At 33.5% G+C, this 19,557-nt stretch overlaps 2 protein-coding genes across 3 annotated transcripts; both read left to right on the forward strand.

Annotated features, from left to right (window-relative positions):
- The first annotated feature begins 242 nt into the window (after positions 1-242).
- LOC137830016 (cellulose synthase A catalytic subunit 2 [UDP-forming]-like) lies at positions 243-6,634 on the forward strand. Of its 2 annotated transcripts, none has more exons than XM_068637091.1 (14): positions 243-908; positions 1,488-1,683; positions 1,772-1,998; positions 2,109-2,211; positions 2,343-2,526; positions 2,717-2,983; positions 3,057-3,402; positions 3,509-3,646; positions 3,737-3,862; positions 3,965-4,177; positions 4,270-4,540; positions 4,635-4,831; positions 4,919-5,269; positions 5,674-6,634. In XM_068637091.1, the coding sequence occupies exons 1-14, from the start codon at positions 828-830 to the stop codon at positions 6,253-6,255; spliced, it is 3,282 nt and encodes a 1,093-aa protein (XP_068493192.1). In that variant the 5' UTR covers positions 243-827; the 3' UTR covers positions 6,256-6,634. The 2 variants fall into 2 exon arrangements, with proteins under 2 accessions (XP_068493192.1, XP_068493191.1); XM_068637090.1 differs by having other exon boundaries at positions 654-908; positions 1,751-1,998.
- A 9,091-nt stretch (positions 6,635-15,725) lies between these two features.
- LOC137830017 (large ribosomal subunit protein uL3z) lies at positions 15,726-18,821 on the forward strand. Its single transcript, XM_068637092.1, has 6 exons — positions 15,726-15,846; positions 16,114-16,199; positions 16,491-16,601; positions 17,094-17,398; positions 17,859-18,268; positions 18,358-18,821. Exons 2-6 carry the CDS (start codon positions 16,115-16,117, stop codon positions 18,614-18,616), a joined length of 1,170 nt encoding a protein of 389 aa, XP_068493193.1. The 5' UTR covers positions 15,726-15,846; position 16,114; the 3' UTR covers positions 18,617-18,821.
- Positions 18,822-19,557: the final 736 nt, after the last annotated feature.

The following is a 19,557-nucleotide window of genomic DNA, read 5'->3' on the forward strand; positions in this document are numbered from 1 at the left end:
CATTTATGTTTCCAACATTTTTATAGTAAAAGAATTGTGAGAATTTAAGAATATTTTAACTCCAATTTAACAGGTCCTTTAAAAAAATTAAATGTTAACAGATAGTCAAAAGCTAGTTTTTCAACATACTAACATTATTTTAAGTTAACCTCTTACTATATACTTTTATATCCTATATTTAATATTTATATTATATTATTATATTATTATTATATAATGAGATGGATTTGTGTATACCCAATGACATTTGTTAGGAAATAGTGTATAAAAATGGATCAAAACTCTGGTGTTACGGACACAAACACAAGTATTTTTATATATCCCATCCCGCGTTGTTTTTGTGTGTTGGTGTCTCAGTTACCCGTTGAATTCCATTTCCAATCCCTGTCTAGATTCTCTGTCTCCTTTTTCCCACAGTCAATTTTTTTTCCTTGTTTTTTACTTGTTACACTACCTGCTGTCTGTCACGGAGCCACCACCCATCTTCCTTCTTTCCCTTTTTTTTTTACAGCAGACCCCATCCGTTGTGAAGTTCAGTTTCTCAAGAAAAGAATCATTCACTGGGGCTTCCTTCATTCATTATACCCACCAAAGGAACTCGCTTTCTTAATTACCCTGCTTCATTTAATCACTCTCCATTCTCCAACACCCTCATGCCTTTAAATTTCTATTTTTGCCTCCTTCTCTGTCATTCATTGTGTACTACTATGTCCGGGGATAGCTGTTTCTTGTGAATGTGATGGGTACCTGAGGGTGTGAGGTGTTTATGTGTTTCAATGTGAATTTGTGTTAGTTGAAGATTCCGGTGGTGGTGAGTGTTGCTTTCAATGGATACTACGGGGAGACTTGTTGCAAGTTCACATAACCGGAATGAGTTTATTATCATCAATGCTGATCAAACTGGAAGGGTGAGGGAATGTTGCCTCTTCTTCTAGGCAGCTTCATAGCCTTCAAAATCTGTTACTTTCTCTGCTTTTGTCTTTGCTCTATAACTCATGTCTCAAAGCCGCTTGAAGAATTTGAAAAAATAAAATAAGAATGAAAACTGCATAGTGCTTCTTTCTCATGGATTTCCACGCTGAAGCACTTCATTTTAGTCTCGTGAGATTTTGCATTTTAATGATTCTCGGTTGTTTAGATGGAAGTAGTTTCCTATGTTTTCTACTATTATCATTGAGAGTTTCAAGCTACGATAAGTGTATTGACATTCCGAGAATCTTCCATTTGCTTTCTATTTTTCCTCCAGCTTCATGGTGAAAGAAATAGGAAAAACTGTTTCAACCAATTCGGTATCTGAGGGTCCTTTTTCTTTTTTCCTTTTACTCTTTGCATGGTCTTCTACTTTATCACAATTTCAGAGCTGATAATTAACTGTGTGAAGCCTTTCTTCTGTAATGAAAATCCCGTGCACCTTCCATCTTCTGTTAGTACCTAGTTGTCTAATTTTCGGGATCTAGCTAGAGGTTAACATTGCACATCATTTGCAGGTGAACGCTGTCACAGAATTGTGTGGGCAAATTTGCCAGATCTGTGGGGATGAGATAGAGATTACTGCGGATGGTGAACCGTTTGTTGCATGTAATGAATGTGCATTCCCGGTGTGTAGACCTTGCTATGAGTATGAAAGAAGAGAGGGGAACCAAGCTTGCCCTCAGTGCAAAACCAGATACAAGCGCCTAAAGGGTGAGGCTTCAACCAATTCTTACTTTCATCTCTCTGTTATATATAACCCGGGGGATATTGTTTTTAGTAACAATGGAACAAACATCAGGTAGTCCTAGAGTTGAGGGTGATGAGGAAGAAGAGGACATTGATGATTTGGAAAATGAGTTTGACATTGGAAGCAATATCAGACATGGTCACGTTGATGCCATGCTCTCTGCTCACCACAACGCTGAACATGGTTCACAAATGAATGTTCCAGGGATCACCACACCATCAGAGTTTGGTGCATCTTCTGCGGCTGCTGATATTCCTCTTCTAACATATGATCACGAGGTTAATTGATTTTTCAAATCTCTTGGTTGTTCATTGGTTATGGTTATAGTTATTAGTTATGACATTTCTGGGTCCTGGTTGTCTAATTATGTTTTTTTTTTTCAATTAAGGATATTGGGATTTCTGCTGATAAACATGCTCTAATTATTCCCCCATTCATGTCTCGTGGGAAACGAGTTCATCCTATGCCTTTTCCTGATTCATCTGTGCCAGGTAAGTTGTTTGTATTTTGTTTTGGCTTGCTTGTGTACAATGGTTTGAGTCATGTGCCTTGTTTTATGTTCAACCTAGTTTTCTATATCCTTTTTTGTGTTTTTTTACAATTAAGGCTGGTGGTAATGCAGTTCAACCCAGACCATTGGATCCTAAAAAAGATTTAGCGGTTTATGGATATGGAAGTGTTGCATGGAAGGAACGAATGGAGGAGTGGAAGAAAAGACAGAATGAAAAAATTGAGGTTGTTAAGCATGAAGGGGGTAACGATGGTGGGAAAAATGGTGATGAGCTTGATGACCCTGATTTGCCAAAGTAGGTGTGCTATTATTTAATTCTTATCATTGCTAAGCTACAGGATAACATGATTTTTTTTTTCTTTTTTCATTTCATGAGCTTATATCCTTAAGATTACTTAATACGGGAACTAAATATACATCAATTACTATCACATCCTTTCCCTGTGTTTGGTTTTAAGGAATTTTTTATTTGAAACTGGTAACAGAATGGATGAAGGCAGGCAGCCACTATGGAGGAAGTTGCCAATTAGTCCAAGCAAGATCAGTCCATATAGAATCATAGTAGTACTTCGGATTGTTGTTCTTGGACTATTTTTTCATTATAGAATTCTCCACCCCGTCAATGATGCATATGCTTTGTGGCTGACATCAGTAGTATGTGAAATCTGGTTTGCCGTGTCATGGGTTTTGGATCAATTTCCCAAATGGTGCCCAATTGAGCGAGAAACATACCTGGATCGTTTGTCATTGAGGTATACTTCTTTCTGTGTGATTGGAAATTTTATGTTTATTAGTCCATAGCTAATTCTTTGCACAACTTACCAGGTACGAGAAAGAAGGAAAGTCATCTGAATTAGCTGATATAGACGTTTTTGTTAGTACAGTTGATCCTACGAAAGAACCTCCCCTTATAACTGCAAATACAGTTCTATCCATCCTCGCTGTAGATTATCCAGTGGAGAAAGTTGCATGTTATGTCTCAGATGATGGTGCAGCTATGCTTACATTTGAAGCCCTTTCAGAGACTTCTGAATTCGCAAGAAAATGGGTTCCATTTTGTAAGAAGTTCAGCATTGAACCTCGGGCTCCTGAATGGTATTTTGCTCAGAAGGTTGACTATCTGAGAGACAAAGTGGATGTAATATTCATTAGAGAGCGTCGTGCTATTAAGGTTTGAACTTTTTGAACCACTTCTCATTATGGTTTTGTTTTACCTTGTAGCGCCCTTCTCAAAGCGAATGATATATTGTATTTGGTGTTTTCAATGTTGGTGGCAGAGGGAGTATGAAGAGTTCAAAGTGCGTATCAATGCATTGGTTGCAATGGCACAGAAGGTTCCTGAAGATGGCTGGACAATGCAGGATGGGACTCCGTGGCCTGGAAACACTGTCAGGGATCATCCTGGAATGATTCAAGTGAGTACTATTTTGGTCTGAATTCTACGTTGGTGAAAATGTTGTGCCACTTTTTATAAGTTTAAATTCAACTGTGAGGCGTTTACACAGGTTTTCCTTGGTCAAAATGGTCTTCGTGATATTGAAGGGAATGAGTTACCTCGTCTTGTCTATGTGTCTCGTGAGAAAAGACCAGGATTTGAACACCACAAAAAAGCTGGTGCTATGAATGCCTTGGTATAGCCCCTTCCCTCTTGCGACATAAACTTTTAATACTTCTTGCGCCTTTCATTTTCCTGACCAATTTTTATGTGTCGGTTTGGTTGATTAATTGTCAAGGTGCGAGTCTCAGCAGTCATTTCAAATGCTCCGTACCTACTCAATGTCGATTGTGATCACTACATAAACAACAGCAAAGCACTTCGTGAAGCCATGTGCTTCATGATGGATCCTACATCAGGGAAAAAAATATGCTATGTACAATTTCCACAAAGATTTGATGGGATTGATCGTCACGATAGATACTCAAATCGCAATGTTGTATTCTTTGATGTAAGTAACAAATTGTTGAGGATTTATGTTACATTTACTTTACTGTGCTTTGAAGGAAAGGCTAATCTATGTTTGACTCTATATTTATATAGATAAACATGAAAGGTTTAGATGGCATCCAAGGACCAATATATGTAGGAACTGGGTGTGTCTTTAGAAGGCAGGCAATCTATGGATATGATGCTCCTGCTAAGAAGAAACCAGCAAGTAAGACTTGTAACTGTTGGCCCAAATGGTGCTGTCTGTGTTGTGGATCTAGGAACAAAAATAGGAAAGTGAAGTCAAGTCCAAGAAAGAAGATAAAAAAGAAGGATGCTGCAAAGCAAATACATGCACTAGAAAATATTGAAGAGGGAATTGAAGGTACAAGATTCCTCAAATTGGCATTGCCTTTCATTTGGAAGTATTAAAAAATATTCTGAAATACTAACTAGTCCTCTTGAAATCCCAATCACAGGAATTGACAGTGAGAAGTCGTGGTTAATGTCACAACTAAAATTTGAGAAAAAGTTTGGGCAATCATCTGTTTTCATAGCTTCAACGCTTATGGAAGATGGGGGTGTTCCAAAAGGAGCAACATCTGCATCACTCTTGAAAGAAGCCATTCATGTCATCAGTTGTGGTTATGAAGATAAGACAGAGTGGGGGAAAGAGGTATGGCACATCTCTTGGCTCTTTCAGCTGGAGTTTATTATATCATGTGTGTTTGTGTAACTGTACTAAATTACACTTGTCTTTCAGGTTGGATGGATATATGGTTCTGTTACAGAAGATATATTAACAGGTTTCAAAATGCACTGTCACGGTTGGCGGTCTGTGTACTGCATGCCTAAAAGGCCTGCTTTTAAGGGCTCGGCTCCCATAAATCTTTCAGATCGTCTGCATCAAGTTCTCCGTTGGGCACTTGGATCTGTTGAGATCCTGTTGAGTAGGCATTGTCCTATATGGTATGGATATGGTTGTGGCTTGAAATGGCTGGAGCGCTTTTCTTACATAAACTCAGTAGTTTATCCTTTAACATCAATTCCCTTAATTGCATACTGCACCCTGCCTGCTGTCTGTCTACTCACTGGAAAGTTCATAGTCCCTGAGGTAGGATCAGATCAACTCTGAACTTGATGTAATAAAGTGCATGTTGATTTACCCCTTATGTTTGAAATGATGGAAAGAGATGAAATGGAGTGGGGTGGAATGGAATGAAATGATATTACTTGGCATTGTTTATGTTGCTTAAAATAGGACGGAATGAAAGAAAACGAGGTAGAATGTGTTCCATCCAATGCCGTATGGAATAAACTTACTGTTTACTAGTTTCCTTACCATTCCATTCACTTCACTCCGTTACATTTCCTGCTATTTGACCAATTGTTAGATAATGCAGACATAGTCTTTTGATTAAGAGCAATTTTATATTCTAGCAATCCAAACATATAGATAGGATGTTTGTGATGCACCGTATCGTGCTTTTAGCTGATGCTTCATTCTCTTGTTACCAGATTAGCAACTACGCCAGTATCATTTTTATGGCACTCTTCATCTCCATTGCTGCAACAGGCATCCTTGAAATGCAGTGGGGAGGTGTTGGTATACATGACTGGTGGAGGAATGAGCAGTTCTGGGTCATTGGTGGTGCCTCCTCACACCTCTTCGCTCTCTTTCAGGGTTTGCTCAAGGTTCTTGCAGGAGTCAACACAAACTTCACAGTCACATCCAAAGCTGCAGATGATGGAGACTTTGCTGAACTCTACCTCTTCAAGTGGACATCACTATTGATCCCTCCTTTGACCTTGCTCATCATTAACATAGTTGGAGTTATTGTAGGTGTTTCAGATGCAATAAACAATGGTTATGATTCATGGGGTCCTCTATTTGGCAAACTATTTTTTGCTCTTTGGGTCATTGTCCATCTTTACCCCTTCCTCAAGGGAGTCATGGGAAAACAGGAAGGTGTTCCCACCATCATTTTGGTCTGGTCTATTCTTCTGGCTTCAATCTTCTCACTTCTATGGGTGAGGATCAACCCATTTTTGTCAAAAGATGACATTGTGTTGGAACTTTGTGGGTTGAATTGTGACTAGGAAATGCAAGTCTTACATGGTTAGATATATTTCTATACAGAAAATGACTGCAATATGCACAAATTTTTGGTCAAACTCGACATTGCATATGCAGTAGAGTCTATTGGTGATAGCCATTGCTACCCAAAAGGGCAATTTTAGAGGGGTGTATGTAGATACAGATGACTGCGATCTGACACAAAATATTTGTTTTTAGAGCATTATTCTTTGTTGTAGGTGTGCATTCTGTGGGTTTTAGATGATTGAAATGGCGATCAGTGAGGTGGTTGTAATTTACAATTTCCTTCTGAACAAAGTATCTCATTTTTGTAATAGAAAATAATTGCATCTGTTTGAAATCCAAATAGAGAAAATGGGATATGTGGTGGTATTGTTCTTACAGCATGTTTGGTTTAACATTTGATAGAGATGATCCGCGTCAATTCATAAGCAACATGTTTAGCTTCTGCTTTCAAATTTTTGACATTAAAATTTTGGAATACACGTGTAGAAGATGCATAGTTAATTTACTCTGCTGCATAATAAATTTCAAGTCATTTTAATGCCACTCCTATTACTGCTCATTAAAGTGTATGGTTAAAGTGAAATGGAGGAGGGAAAGGAAGAGATTTATTTTATTCCATTTCAATGAGGTTATCTTTTATTGTATGTCTTTGAATACTTTATAAAATGGTATTCAACAAACAATGTTAAACTACACAAAGATTAATAGTTAAGAAATCATTAACCATACTTTCTGGAATCTGTCACTGTCCAGTGATCAAATAGTTGATTTATTGAATTCTACAGCCTCCATCTTAATGGTATACACTGTGTGATTCCTAGAAAATAAAGTGCAAAATGCTATAACCAATTTTGTGTGGAAACAAACTTCTTAACAATCATCATCATCATCTGAGCTTTCTGTATGATCTGCCAAACTAAATGGCAGAACTTTATTTATTTCCTTTCTGGAAAGTATTTGGAGTGGTGCTTAGCTTCTGAAAAAGGGATTCTATAGCAAAATATCTGTCTCGTGAAAGCAGAATGTGATTTGATTATAATGTCACCATTATCATGCAGACTGATAAAAAAATGAATCACCATATCAGTCCCAGATACATCATTAAGTTCCTTTTAATTTAGTTTTAAAGATGATTAAATTTTTTAAATTAAAAAATATAAGTTTGTTAAACTGTCATAAAATAATTAGTTTTTCTGTCATCCTAGTCAACAAATGACATCTAGGGTTGATCCCAGTATAAGACAGAACAATCCTTTGTTTTAGGTCTTAACAAAAAGTTATTTAATATTCATATTTATATTAAATGAAGGATACACAACTTGTACTGTATTAATAAAATTATCTATTGTCTTTCAAAACATATATTAGAATTTATATCATTTTTATTTTTGTTATTAGCTTGGTAAGTGTAATGATCATGTTTTATAAGATGCATTTTTTATTTGATAAATTGGGATTGAAACTTGTCAAGGCACACTTCACATATAATAAAATAGAAGGAGTAACACAAATGGAAATAGAAGTAGATTTTATTTTTTTTTGGAAAATAATGACTAATATTTTAAAATGTAAAGCTCATTGAAGTTTATTTTATTTTATTGCTAATATTTGTTTTTCCTATGCACATAGCGGCATAGCCAATGAATGGAACCAAGCCAACATGTGCTTAAAGAACCCGACTTAAATAGAAATTATCAATGAACCTTACCCGTGTTTGCTTTCATGAATGTATTGTTCAAGAGGAAGGATGTGAGTGGATATCCATGGTTTGGATTAAGGGATGTGCAGGGAAGTGAAGGAGAGGATATACCTGTGAACAGTAAATATCCTCTCCCCTCAAAATGAAGAGATTTAGAGGGAAAGTCATGTCAGCATCCCCTTATTTTCAAATTTACCCTCATTTGAATGTATCACAATGCTTCATTTGAATGTATTAGTATTTTAAAAAAATTATTGTACAATGTTTTAAATATATATATATATATATATATATATTTAAAATGAAGAAACAAATCATAATAAATTTTAAAGAAGTTTTAAGTTTGTTTATTATTTTATAAAATATTATAAATGAGTGTAAAAAAAATATAGTTAAATAAAATCTTCCATTTATATATTAGTTATTAGAGTAGATCAGGTGATACCTATTTTTCAAGTTCTAATAAGATATTTTATTAAATGTGGTTGAATTTAGTTTTTTTTAAGAAAAAAATATACTATATTTAATTAAAATTGAAAATATTACCTTGGTTGTATCATGATCATCACCAAAAGATTATACTAAACATTTTTCATTTTTTTATACTAAATATTTAATTTATTTAATACAAAAAAATCCCTAAAAACAACCCATCACTTAAAATAATTTTATTCTAACATAAATTGTTCATTAGAAACTGAAAATATAATTAATATATTTTCACAGTATTTTTACATAATTTATTAATAAAAACTACACTTTATTATAAATATTAGTTATTAAATAAATTTAACTAACACAAATATTTAATAAAAAAATAATAATAATTAATTATTGAACTATATCGGATTATACTACTAATACGTTTTTATCCTTATATTTTATTATAATTTTTTATGGAATCCTTTTCTATGGTTAATTAAGTTATATTTTTGTTACTATTGTATTTTTTAGATTGCTTTATTGTGAGGTTTTTTAATATTAAAAAATAGTAATTTTTTATTTATATAAGATGTGATTTATTTTTTAATTGTATAGTATAGGTTTAATATTTAAAGAAATTCTGTTTTTATTTTTGTTATGTTTATATTAATATATTTCTATATATAGTTATTATGTTTATGAGTTATAATTTATTTTATTATAATTTTTTATGAATTTTTTTTCTATTGTTAATTACGTTATATTTTTGTTGTTGTGGTATTTTTTATTTTTCATTTCGAGAGGGTTTTTAATATTAAAAAATAATATCTTTTTATTTATATAAGATTTAATTTATTTTTCAATTTTATTACTTGAAGTTTTGTTTTTATTTAATTTGTTGAATACATATTTTTTTCTAATTATAGTTTTTATATTATACATATTTACATTTAACATATATTTTTTTAATTATAATTTTTAAATCTACGAAATGTGTGAAAGTTTTTCATTTTTAAACAAAAACAACTCATTTTATTATTAATTTTTTTAATAAGCAAGGGTTAATCTGTAAAGTAACATTTCACACCTTTAAAAAAAATTAAAATTTTCTCATAACCATCACATCACTCACAAACTCCCATAAACTTTCCTCACACATTCACCCTAACATACCCCAATCCAAACACCCTCACTTTCTTCACACTTTCCTCACACATCTACTCCCTCAAATCCTCACACATCCCCTCCCTAATCCAAACAGAGCCTTAATGCGAAATTTAAGAGCCTGACCTAAAAAATTATAGGATAAAATAAGAGATATTAATAGAAAAATATTTAAATATTAACAGGTGGAGTTAATTGTAGGATTACATAATTAAGCTAAACAAACACAATAATAATTTTAATAGAGTATTTTTTTTTGTAAATTGTTTAAATCTATGCAAAATTGTAGGATTTATAAAACTAAAATAAATTTGTATTTTAAACAATGTAAATATTCTTATATGCAAGTGTCATATTTATCAAAATACGATTTTTGTTGGAATATAGTAAAATAATTAAAATAAAAACGGTGGACACTCAAAGTACTAAATAACACACAAAAATAAATAAATTTAATAGATAATACGATGTGTAGAAAAAAATGGATAAAAAATTATAGATATTGATCAGATGTTTAAAAACCGTAAACATTTATATTTAAGCAAATTAATTTTATTTTCATAGCATATACATATATATAAAAAAAAATCAAAATATATAATATAAAATGTTTTTTTCATGCATCAGTCCTTTCCTGCGAAGTATTTCCACATACCATAATATCTAGTTCGGTATAAGAATATGATCATTGTAATCAAGTCACACTTACATAATAAAAGGTAAATTGTTTAGAAAGATAAGTTGTTTAGATGTAACATGATAAGATAACTTCATTTGAATTTGCATTAAAATAAATTTATAAACAATCATAGTATTCATTCATCAACTTATGTCCATAAATAAATGTAAATATATTTTATATAAATCCTATATTGATCAAGTCCTATCAAAAACTACTATCCTTAACATTTAAGTATATTTGAGTTTTGTGTGTTCAAGATAAGTTTAAGTTATCCAAAATTCAAAACTCATAGTGTTACAAATGTGTAATAGACTATTTTTTAGCTTTTCACTACCTAAAATCTTAATTTGTGATCTAAACACTTATCTATAATTGTCTCAACTCACATATACTATATAAATATCTTAAATAAAATTTAAATTTTTAACATATATAGAACTCAATTATTATTTGTTAATTATTTTTCACACTTTTTTATTTATAAAGCACGTCTTTACACTAAGATCATTATATATTAGTATTAATATTTTTTATTAATATATATTTTAGTATTATATTTTAATTATATTACAAAGAATATTATATTGTGTTTAAAATAGTTATATTTTACTAAGAACCTACAACTTATTTTCTATATATTAATTTTGATATTAAAATATTAAATGATAATAATAAAATTCTTCTTATAATATCATAGTCAAATTTTATTTACAAAAATAAAAATAATAAAATACGATTTACTGTTTTAGAATTAATATATTTAGTTATTTATAATATAAAAAAAATAGTACACTTTGACCCAATTTAAATATATATATATATATATATATATATATATATATATATCACTCAAATATGCTTTAAGTTTCTCATATATTATCTCGTCTTAATTTATTGTATTTTTTTTAAAAAAAAATGTTATTTTTAAATCTTTGACACTTTGAAGTGTTTTTTTACTTGTTACTATTATTATTATTATTATTATTATTATTATTATTATTATTATTATTATTTATTTCAGTACTAAAATTAAAATTTAATTCAGACGAAAACAATGTTTATATTATTTTTTGAATAATAATAATTTTTTCATATTTTAAAAAATTATTAAGAGGAAATTATTGTATATAATTTTATTTTACAATTACATATTTATAATTTTATATGTAAAAGAAACATCAGGATGAAAATATATGAATATATTACGAATAAAATAATATTATACTAGTTTTAAAATGTTATTGAATGGGGTTGAAATCAATAAAACTATTGAACCCCTTCTTGGTCTATTGACCTGCACCTCACTCCTTCTTCTCGAACGAACTCCTTCAACTCTCGTTCTTCCACCCATCGTCTTTGTGAACTCCGGACTCGGATGTACCTGCAAAAGGCACTCAAATGCTCAAGTCAAACTTCGGCACTCAGTGTTTAGTATTAGATGATTGTATACCTCATCCTTTGGGATTTGTGCTTATTTATATAATTATTGTGGACCCTTCGTTATTGGGTCTAATTAGGGATTTAATTTGTAATTAAGAATACATTATTTAATTTTTAACCTCTGATTAGTTTGCTAGTCTTTTGCTAGGTGTGGCGGTCTCAGTCGACCTGGACTGAACGCTAGACTTCGAGTCGGTCGTACGGATCGACCTATACACTTGCCCCCAAGGCTCGAGGATTGAATTCAAAGAGTCTTTATCTGAAGTCTTTGTGACGGTTGAGCTTCCTGAGGTGAGACGTGACGTTGGTGGCGCCGAACTCATGACATGACACGTAATGACTATTAGGGTTTTTTGGCCCCATTTGAAGTGGGTCGTTGGATAAAGAGGGATCCAACGGTTGAGAGGATGTTCGCTCTCCCTCTATCCTTGAAAGCTATAAATAGTGGTCTCCCACTGTTCCATCTCACTGCTACTTTGCTCTGACCTCCGAACACCAACCATTATGGCGAGGTGTTTTTTATTCGTTTCGAGAGGTTAGTCATGTCTTTCCCTAGCTATTCGTCTTCTCCTTTGTCTTCTTCTCCGTCTTCCTCTTCTCATAATTCCTCCACGACCTAGCCTCTATCGGCTAGGATAATTCAAACGTTGCTCCCTGTGAAAACCTTTGTGAGGGTCTACGATCCGGAGGATGTTGCAGACTGGGCAGATCCTGCCGAAGAGTCATCCCATTGCTTGGGATTCGAATGGGTCGATCCCAAGGTGGTTGAGTTCATCTCTGTGCACAGGGATTCATCCTCCATTGGTTCCTTTGTAAATAACCATAATTTGTTGAAGTCGGATGCTTTCTAATGACATCCTGGCTATTGATTATTGTCGACCGACGGGTACCATTTGTATGGGTCGAGCTACCACTGAGGGTCTATTTTTCTTTGTTTATTCTTGCCTCTTCTCATATTTGCATGTTGCTTTACCCTTTGATGATTTCATGATGGGTGTCCTTCGGGCACTCAATGTTGCTCCTTCACAACTCCACATAAACACATGGGCCTCCCTCCAAACCTTTCAGCTCATATGTGACATGTTTCTTTTTTGTCCAACTCCCTCTACCTTCCTCCATTACTATACCTCCCATCCGACCGATCCAGTCAGCTGGTTATCTCTTATCATTCGGTCGAATAACATACTCTTTGCCCCCTTCACATCCTTATACAAAAATTTAAAGGGCAATTTTTTAAAAATATTTATTGAACCCGATGGTAGAGAGCTTTTATTTGACGAGTGCAGTCAGTCTAAATTCTCCTTGTACTGGACTAAGTCTCCCACTCGATTCAAGCAATGACCTCGTTTGACCTTCAGTGCTGAGGAGCTGGAGGTTTGTGCCTTATTTGATAGCCTCTCGAGAAGGCTCCCTACCCGAAAGCTCTTGTTTGTATATAAGTCGACCCAGTGGGGGACTGACTTTCATGGTATGCTTGTTTCTTTTTATCATTTCTCTCCTCGGTCGGCCTTGATCGTTGACTTACGTGTTTTTTTTATGCAAGTATCATGACGAGAGAAACTCCACAGGAGGTCGACGTGATGACCGCCTTCTGCAATAAATTTGTCCACAAAGGAAAGGGAAGCTTGGAGACAATTGCAGTTGGCAACTACTCCACTACTAGGATGACCGATCCTTCCACAACCCATAAAGAAAAAAAAAGGAAGAGGAGAGTCATCGCCTTAACCACCTAGTCTCTGCACGACACGCCGTGGTGACCCCCTCACCCCTCTCCCATTCAGATCAAGAGTCCTTCGTCGACCACGTGATAAGTGTCTAATTTTCGTAATATTTCATATTAAAATATAGGCATTTATGAATATTAATTGCTAATTTACATATAAAATAATATCTAATTTATGGATTTTTACCTTTTTACATTTTTTATGATTTTTAATTGAATAAGAGCATTTTATGTAAATTTGGTGTTAATTGCAAGTTTCCAAGGAAGAATGGAGATTTGGACTAAAGAAAAATGATATATTGTAAAAGGAGAAAGTTGAAAGGCCCGAGTCAAACTTCGACACTCGTACTAGATGATTGCCTTTGAGATTTATGCTTATTTATATAATTATTATGGACCCTTCATTATTGGGTCTGGTTAAGAATGCTTAACTTCTTATTAGTTCGCCCGTCTTTTGCTTGAGTTTGGCAATCTCGATCGATCTGGACCGGACATTGGACTTCGAGTGGGTCGTACGGACCAACCGATACATAAAAAAAGAAAAGAATAATAATAATAATATTTTTTTAATATCACATATTAAAATTTATATTGTAATTATTAATTCTTAAAAGTATAAAACAATTTTTATTATTTTTGTCTTTAAATATAACATTATTATCCATAATATGTTAGAAAATAAATAATTTAAAATTATAGAAAATATAATATCATAATTAATACATAGAAAATAAATTTTAAATGTCTAAGTAAGTTATAATTATATTATTAATAAAAATATAATGTTAAAACTACATTATGGGTTGAAAAAGCAAACACAACATATATAATTATCTTGTTTATATTAATAAAATATATTTTGCTTATTTTAATTATGCACTTAAAATAGTTAATAATTTTAATTGAAAATTATTTTAATTTCATTAATTATACTAAATAATAATAAAATAATTTTTACAATTACTAAAAATAGATAAAGTTATCCACTAAATATATATTTATTTTTTTTAAAATACCCCAACTACAATAACCAATGGAAGAGTTTGGGGGTATTCCCACTTTCGTTTTTGGAATGGGTTTAAGTGCATCCCTTCCGAGAATGTGGTCCATTATTCCGCTTACATAGTGACTAGATGGGCTCATATTATAGCGGAATTTAAACTCAACTTTGTCCTTGTCTTTTGTTTTTTTTTTTAAAAAAAACGTTGTAGAGGAGCTTAGTGTTCATTTTAACTCTAAGACCCTGTTTGTTTCAGGGGGTAGTACTGTTGTCGACGACGGAAGTCTCAGTGCTACCCCGTTTGTTTCCACTGTTGCATGCAAGTGAGGGAGGAAGTGTAGAGAAAGTGGAGGGGGTATGGGATCTTCTCCAGAATGAAGAGAAAATAGAGAGTAGCACAGCGAATGTCACGTCAAACCTAACAACTTACCCTTCTACCCTTCTTTTCTCCTCCATGCCACGACAAAGCACCGCGCTTGCATGCATTGTGCATGGCACATGAGATTCCTGAGCGTGAGATTCCTAACTTTGGCTCAGAAATCCTTTGACCATTGAAGGTTGTGAATGCAGTGGGTGAGACGGATGAGAGTAGGTGTGTGCAATAAGTTGGTGTTTCACTATATAAAACTAACCATGGTTGCTGTTTCACAACTATCACATCATTCACGCTTTCCAATAAACTTTTTTCACATATCCACTCTAACATCCCCCAATCCAAACACTCTCAACTTTCTCCACACTTTCTTCACACTTTCACTCCCTCACACCCTAAACTTTCCACTCCCTCACAACCTCTAATCCAAACAAAGCCTAAAGGAGTTGGTGCATTGTTGGTGTTGTGGAGGGAAGATTTCAATTTTAGTTGTAGTGCATATTGTTCTGAGGTAAAAAACCACATTGCATCTTATTTTCGTCATTTTTAAGCTGAGATGTTCCCAAATGACGATATCAAAAAATCTAGATATAGGCTTATGGATGTATGAATCTGGAAGATAATGTTAGTATCTACAAATATAAAAATTTGGAAGGTAATTTGATTTCCAATTTAAGGTTCTGAATTCACATGTCCAAAAATGAAATCTAAGTTTTAAATACCATATCTAGAATTTGTTTATGAGTTATGGATATGAATATCTAGAATGGTTTTTGACTTTCAAATTGATACATGTGAGGTTTTAACGAGGCTGTTGAGTGTACTTAAATTTAAATAGATTCTACTTCAATAAGGGTACAATAGTAATTTATGGACATGTTGGGTATCAAACTTAAATAAATGATATGGTGTAGGAAGAATCTGTCGAATTTAAAATTGAAGCCCATTCAATTGGCCCAAACCCTAACCCATAAATATAAATGTACAAGGCCTAGTCCTATAAAAGGCACAAAGGAAGTAGGGTTTTAGTTCAGTGCCTCTCCACTCGGGACTTGTTCGCCGTAGCAGCAGGAGCAGACCAAGGTTCTCCGCTCTCCGATCTCTCTATCGTTTGCGTTTCTCGTTTTCCTAATCAATTATTTGCATTCTTCTTTGATTTCCTTCCTGTTAGTTCGTAGCAAAAAATTGTGCTCTTCAATCCACTGTGGTCTCTGTAAATTTTCGAATCCGAACGCAGTTGCAAGGACCATTTGTTTCCTTAGATTTTGTGTTCAAGTTATCTCCTATTTTATGCTCTCATTTTCTTTGAATAAATGACTCACTGTTTTTGTTTGCGTCTTCTTAATGTAGGATGTCTCACAGGAAGTTCGAACACCCAAGGCACGGGTCTCTGGGATTTCTCCCCAGGAAGCGTGCTGCCCGTCACAGGGGCAAAGGTTTATTTTTCTTTTGTTTTAATAATCGATTGCACTTGTGAATTTCCGTAGTTTTTCATGGAGACTTGTATGCTGAATATTGTTTTGCATATGAGATCTAATGATGTTTTACCTGTTACATTACTTGTTAATATTGCCGTAAACTCATAATGTTGTTTTGTTTTACTCAATCAGAGTTTTTGAGGTTCTGGATTGTAAATCATTTTTATATTTTTTTAGTTAAAGGTGCCTGTTTTTATAGGTTATGTTAACCATAATCTTGATGTCCTGTAATTATCGTTGCCTTTGCAGTGAAGTCATTCCCCAAGGATGATCAGACCAAGTCACCCAAGTTTACTGCATTCTTGGGTTACAAGGCTGGCATGACTCACATTGTTAGAGAGGTCGAGAAGCCAGGATCAAGTGAGTTCCATTCTCTACATATTTTTTATTTTTTTCTAATTTAGGTCAATAAATATAATGATGTTGTTAATCATGTTTTTACTCTGATACTTGGTCTGTCATTTGTTGTGATTTGTTGACAGATGTTTACATGTTTAAATTATGAAAATAAATTATTTAATCTATATATGCTGCTTTTGGAGAAAGATATCATGTAAATGATCAAAATAGATTAATGATATTGCGAATGAGATTATTAGTTATGTAAAATTAACAGTTTAATTTTGCGTTTTTGTATTATAAATGCATTTAAATTTGAGTTTTCAGTGGTTTAGAAGATACTAAACTGGTTGTTTTAGTTATTTTTGAGTTTTGAAGTTTTTAATGGCGATATTATTTCATTTATGTACTAGTACGTGTTTATTGTTCAATGGGATTCTCTTATTTAACTTTCTGTTAGATATTTGTTATGGAACCTGTATTCATCTAACTGTATATATGCTTTTATATCAGAGCTTCACAAGAAGGAAACTTGTGAGCCTGTTACAATTATTGAGACCCCTCCAATGGTTGTTGTTGGTGTTGTGGGTTATGTGAAAACTCCCCGTGGTCTTCGTACTTTGAATACTGTGTGGGCTCAGCACTTGAGCGAGGAACTGAAACGTAGGTTCTATAAGAACTGGTGCAAGTCAAAGAAGAAGGCTTTCACCAAGTACTCAAAGCAGTATGAAACTGAGGAGGGAAAGAAAAACATTGAGACTCAGCTGGAGAAACTGAAGAAGTATTCTACCGTGATTCGTGTTTTGGCTCACACCCAGGTACTCACATATTAATGGGATCACATACTTTTCTTTTTTATCTTTATTTTATTTTATGTATTTGTGGTTGTATATATGAAAGTTTGGAATTATCATCATTTTGACCATTTACCCCATTATCATGTTTACATTTTTTCTTGACTAATGAGAATGATGAGATTCATGTGCAAACGCAGTACCACAGAATTTGGTGCTATGAGCGGCACTTTCCACACGAGATTTCTGACTCTACTGTTTCATTAACTTCTTTTGGTCCTTTTGACTGTTAAGACTTGTGCCTAGCTATTCTAATTTTTATTGTCTGTTTTTTGCCACTGTTTTGTAATGCTGTAGAATTTTAATGTTGGTTTCTTTCTAATGTTGTGTTGTGAAATTCCAATTTCAGAGTCTCTTACTTTTTTAACTGTTTTTTATTATTGTGATATATTTCTAATTTAGTTTGCTCCCTTTAATCATACAGATTAGGAAAATGAAAGGGTTGAAGCAGAAGAAAGCCCACGTCATGGAAATTCAGGTCAATGGTGGTTCTATTGCACAGAAGGTGGACTTTGCGTACAGTTTCTTTGAGAAACAGGTCCCTATTGATGCTGTGTTCCAGAAAGATGAGATGATTGACGTCATCGGAGTGACAAAGGGTAAGGGTTATGAGGGTGTTGTAACTCGTTGGGGTGTTACACGTCTTCCTCGTAAGACTCACAGGGGTTTGAGGAAGGTGGCTTGTATTGGTGCTTGGCACCCTGCCAGAGTTTCATTCACTGTTGCCAGGGCTGGTCAGAATGGATACCATCACAGAACTGAGTTGAACAAAAAGGTTTACAAGCTCGGCAAAGCTGGGGATGAGTCTCACTCTGCTCTTACTGAGTTTGATAGGTGAGTGTAGTGTCTTTGTTTCTGGTTATGTCCACTATATTATATTGTATTGTTGTTGCAACTCTAACCCTGCATCTTTTGGGATTCAGGACCGAGAAAGACATTACCCCAATGGGTGGTTTCCCTCACTACGGTATTGTGAAGGATGATTTTATCATGGTGAAAGGTTGCTGTGTTGGACCCAAGAAAAGGGTTCTTACATTGCGCCAATCCCTGCTTAAGCAAACTTCTCGTGTTGCCCTTGAGGAGATCAAACTCAAGTTTATCGATACCTCCTCGAAGTTTGGACACGGTCGCTTCCAGACCACACAGGAGAAGCAGAAGTTCTTTGGACGCCTCAAAGCATAATTATGATAGTTGGGTGGAATTGCCGGAACGTATCTTTAGAATTCTATTTGGTTTCCATCGACCCGTTTAATCTTTGTAGTGTTTCCTTTTTTGGCATTTGGATACTTTGGTAGTAATGAGTTTTTTCCCTTTATATTTTCGCTAAACTTTTGTTTCATGGGAGAATTATCAATTGAAAACATCTAAGTTTTGTTTATGATTTTAATTATATAATGTCCCAGTTTAAGTGATCTGCAAATATTTTTGTAATTTTTGGTGAAATTTAATTCATTAGGCCTAGCCGTTTTGGATTTTATACCGTGGAGGGGTTTCTGATTGTTTTGGCATTTCACATTTTGATTGACGTTGAACGATTCTTTAATTGATAATTTCGTCCTGAACTTTTTCTTTTTTTGAAAATAGCACCAATTATAGTTGAATCATTCATATAGATGAAATTTATGAAGTTTGAAATTCGTTTCTATTTGGAATGATTAGTGGAATTTAGAATGTAGAAGTATTATTATTAATATTAAAAATACTGATTATTTGAATTGGAAGAAATTATGGTTACTAATTTTATAAAATTTGTGAATCGTTGGATAGAATTTTTTAATGTACCTAGTTTAATTTGATTATTGGGTTGGCCTTATTCTTATGGCTCACGCTCCGAATAACTTTGCAGTAAATAAACTTAGTTAATTGCCACGACGAGCACATAAATCTAATGTTTGTTGTCTTTTAAACTAGCTATGGCATTTTAAAGGGCATTGTCCCATTACCCTATAAATCACATAGTTCAACACTCTGATTGTGGTTTTACCATTATACTGATATTTTCTTTAAGATAGCTTTTCTCTTTGTAATTTGCATAGATTGATGTTTTAAAACTTGGTTTCAAATAATCTTCATTTTATAGAATTATTATTATTATTTTTTTTATCATAAACGCGTCCAAAGTA

The sequence above is a fragment of the Phaseolus vulgaris genome, chromosome 7 (assembly GCF_000499845.2).
Source record: "Phaseolus vulgaris cultivar G19833 chromosome 7, P. vulgaris v2.0, whole genome shotgun sequence".
NCBI lineage: Eukaryota > Viridiplantae > Streptophyta > Magnoliopsida > Fabales > Fabaceae > Phaseolus > Phaseolus vulgaris.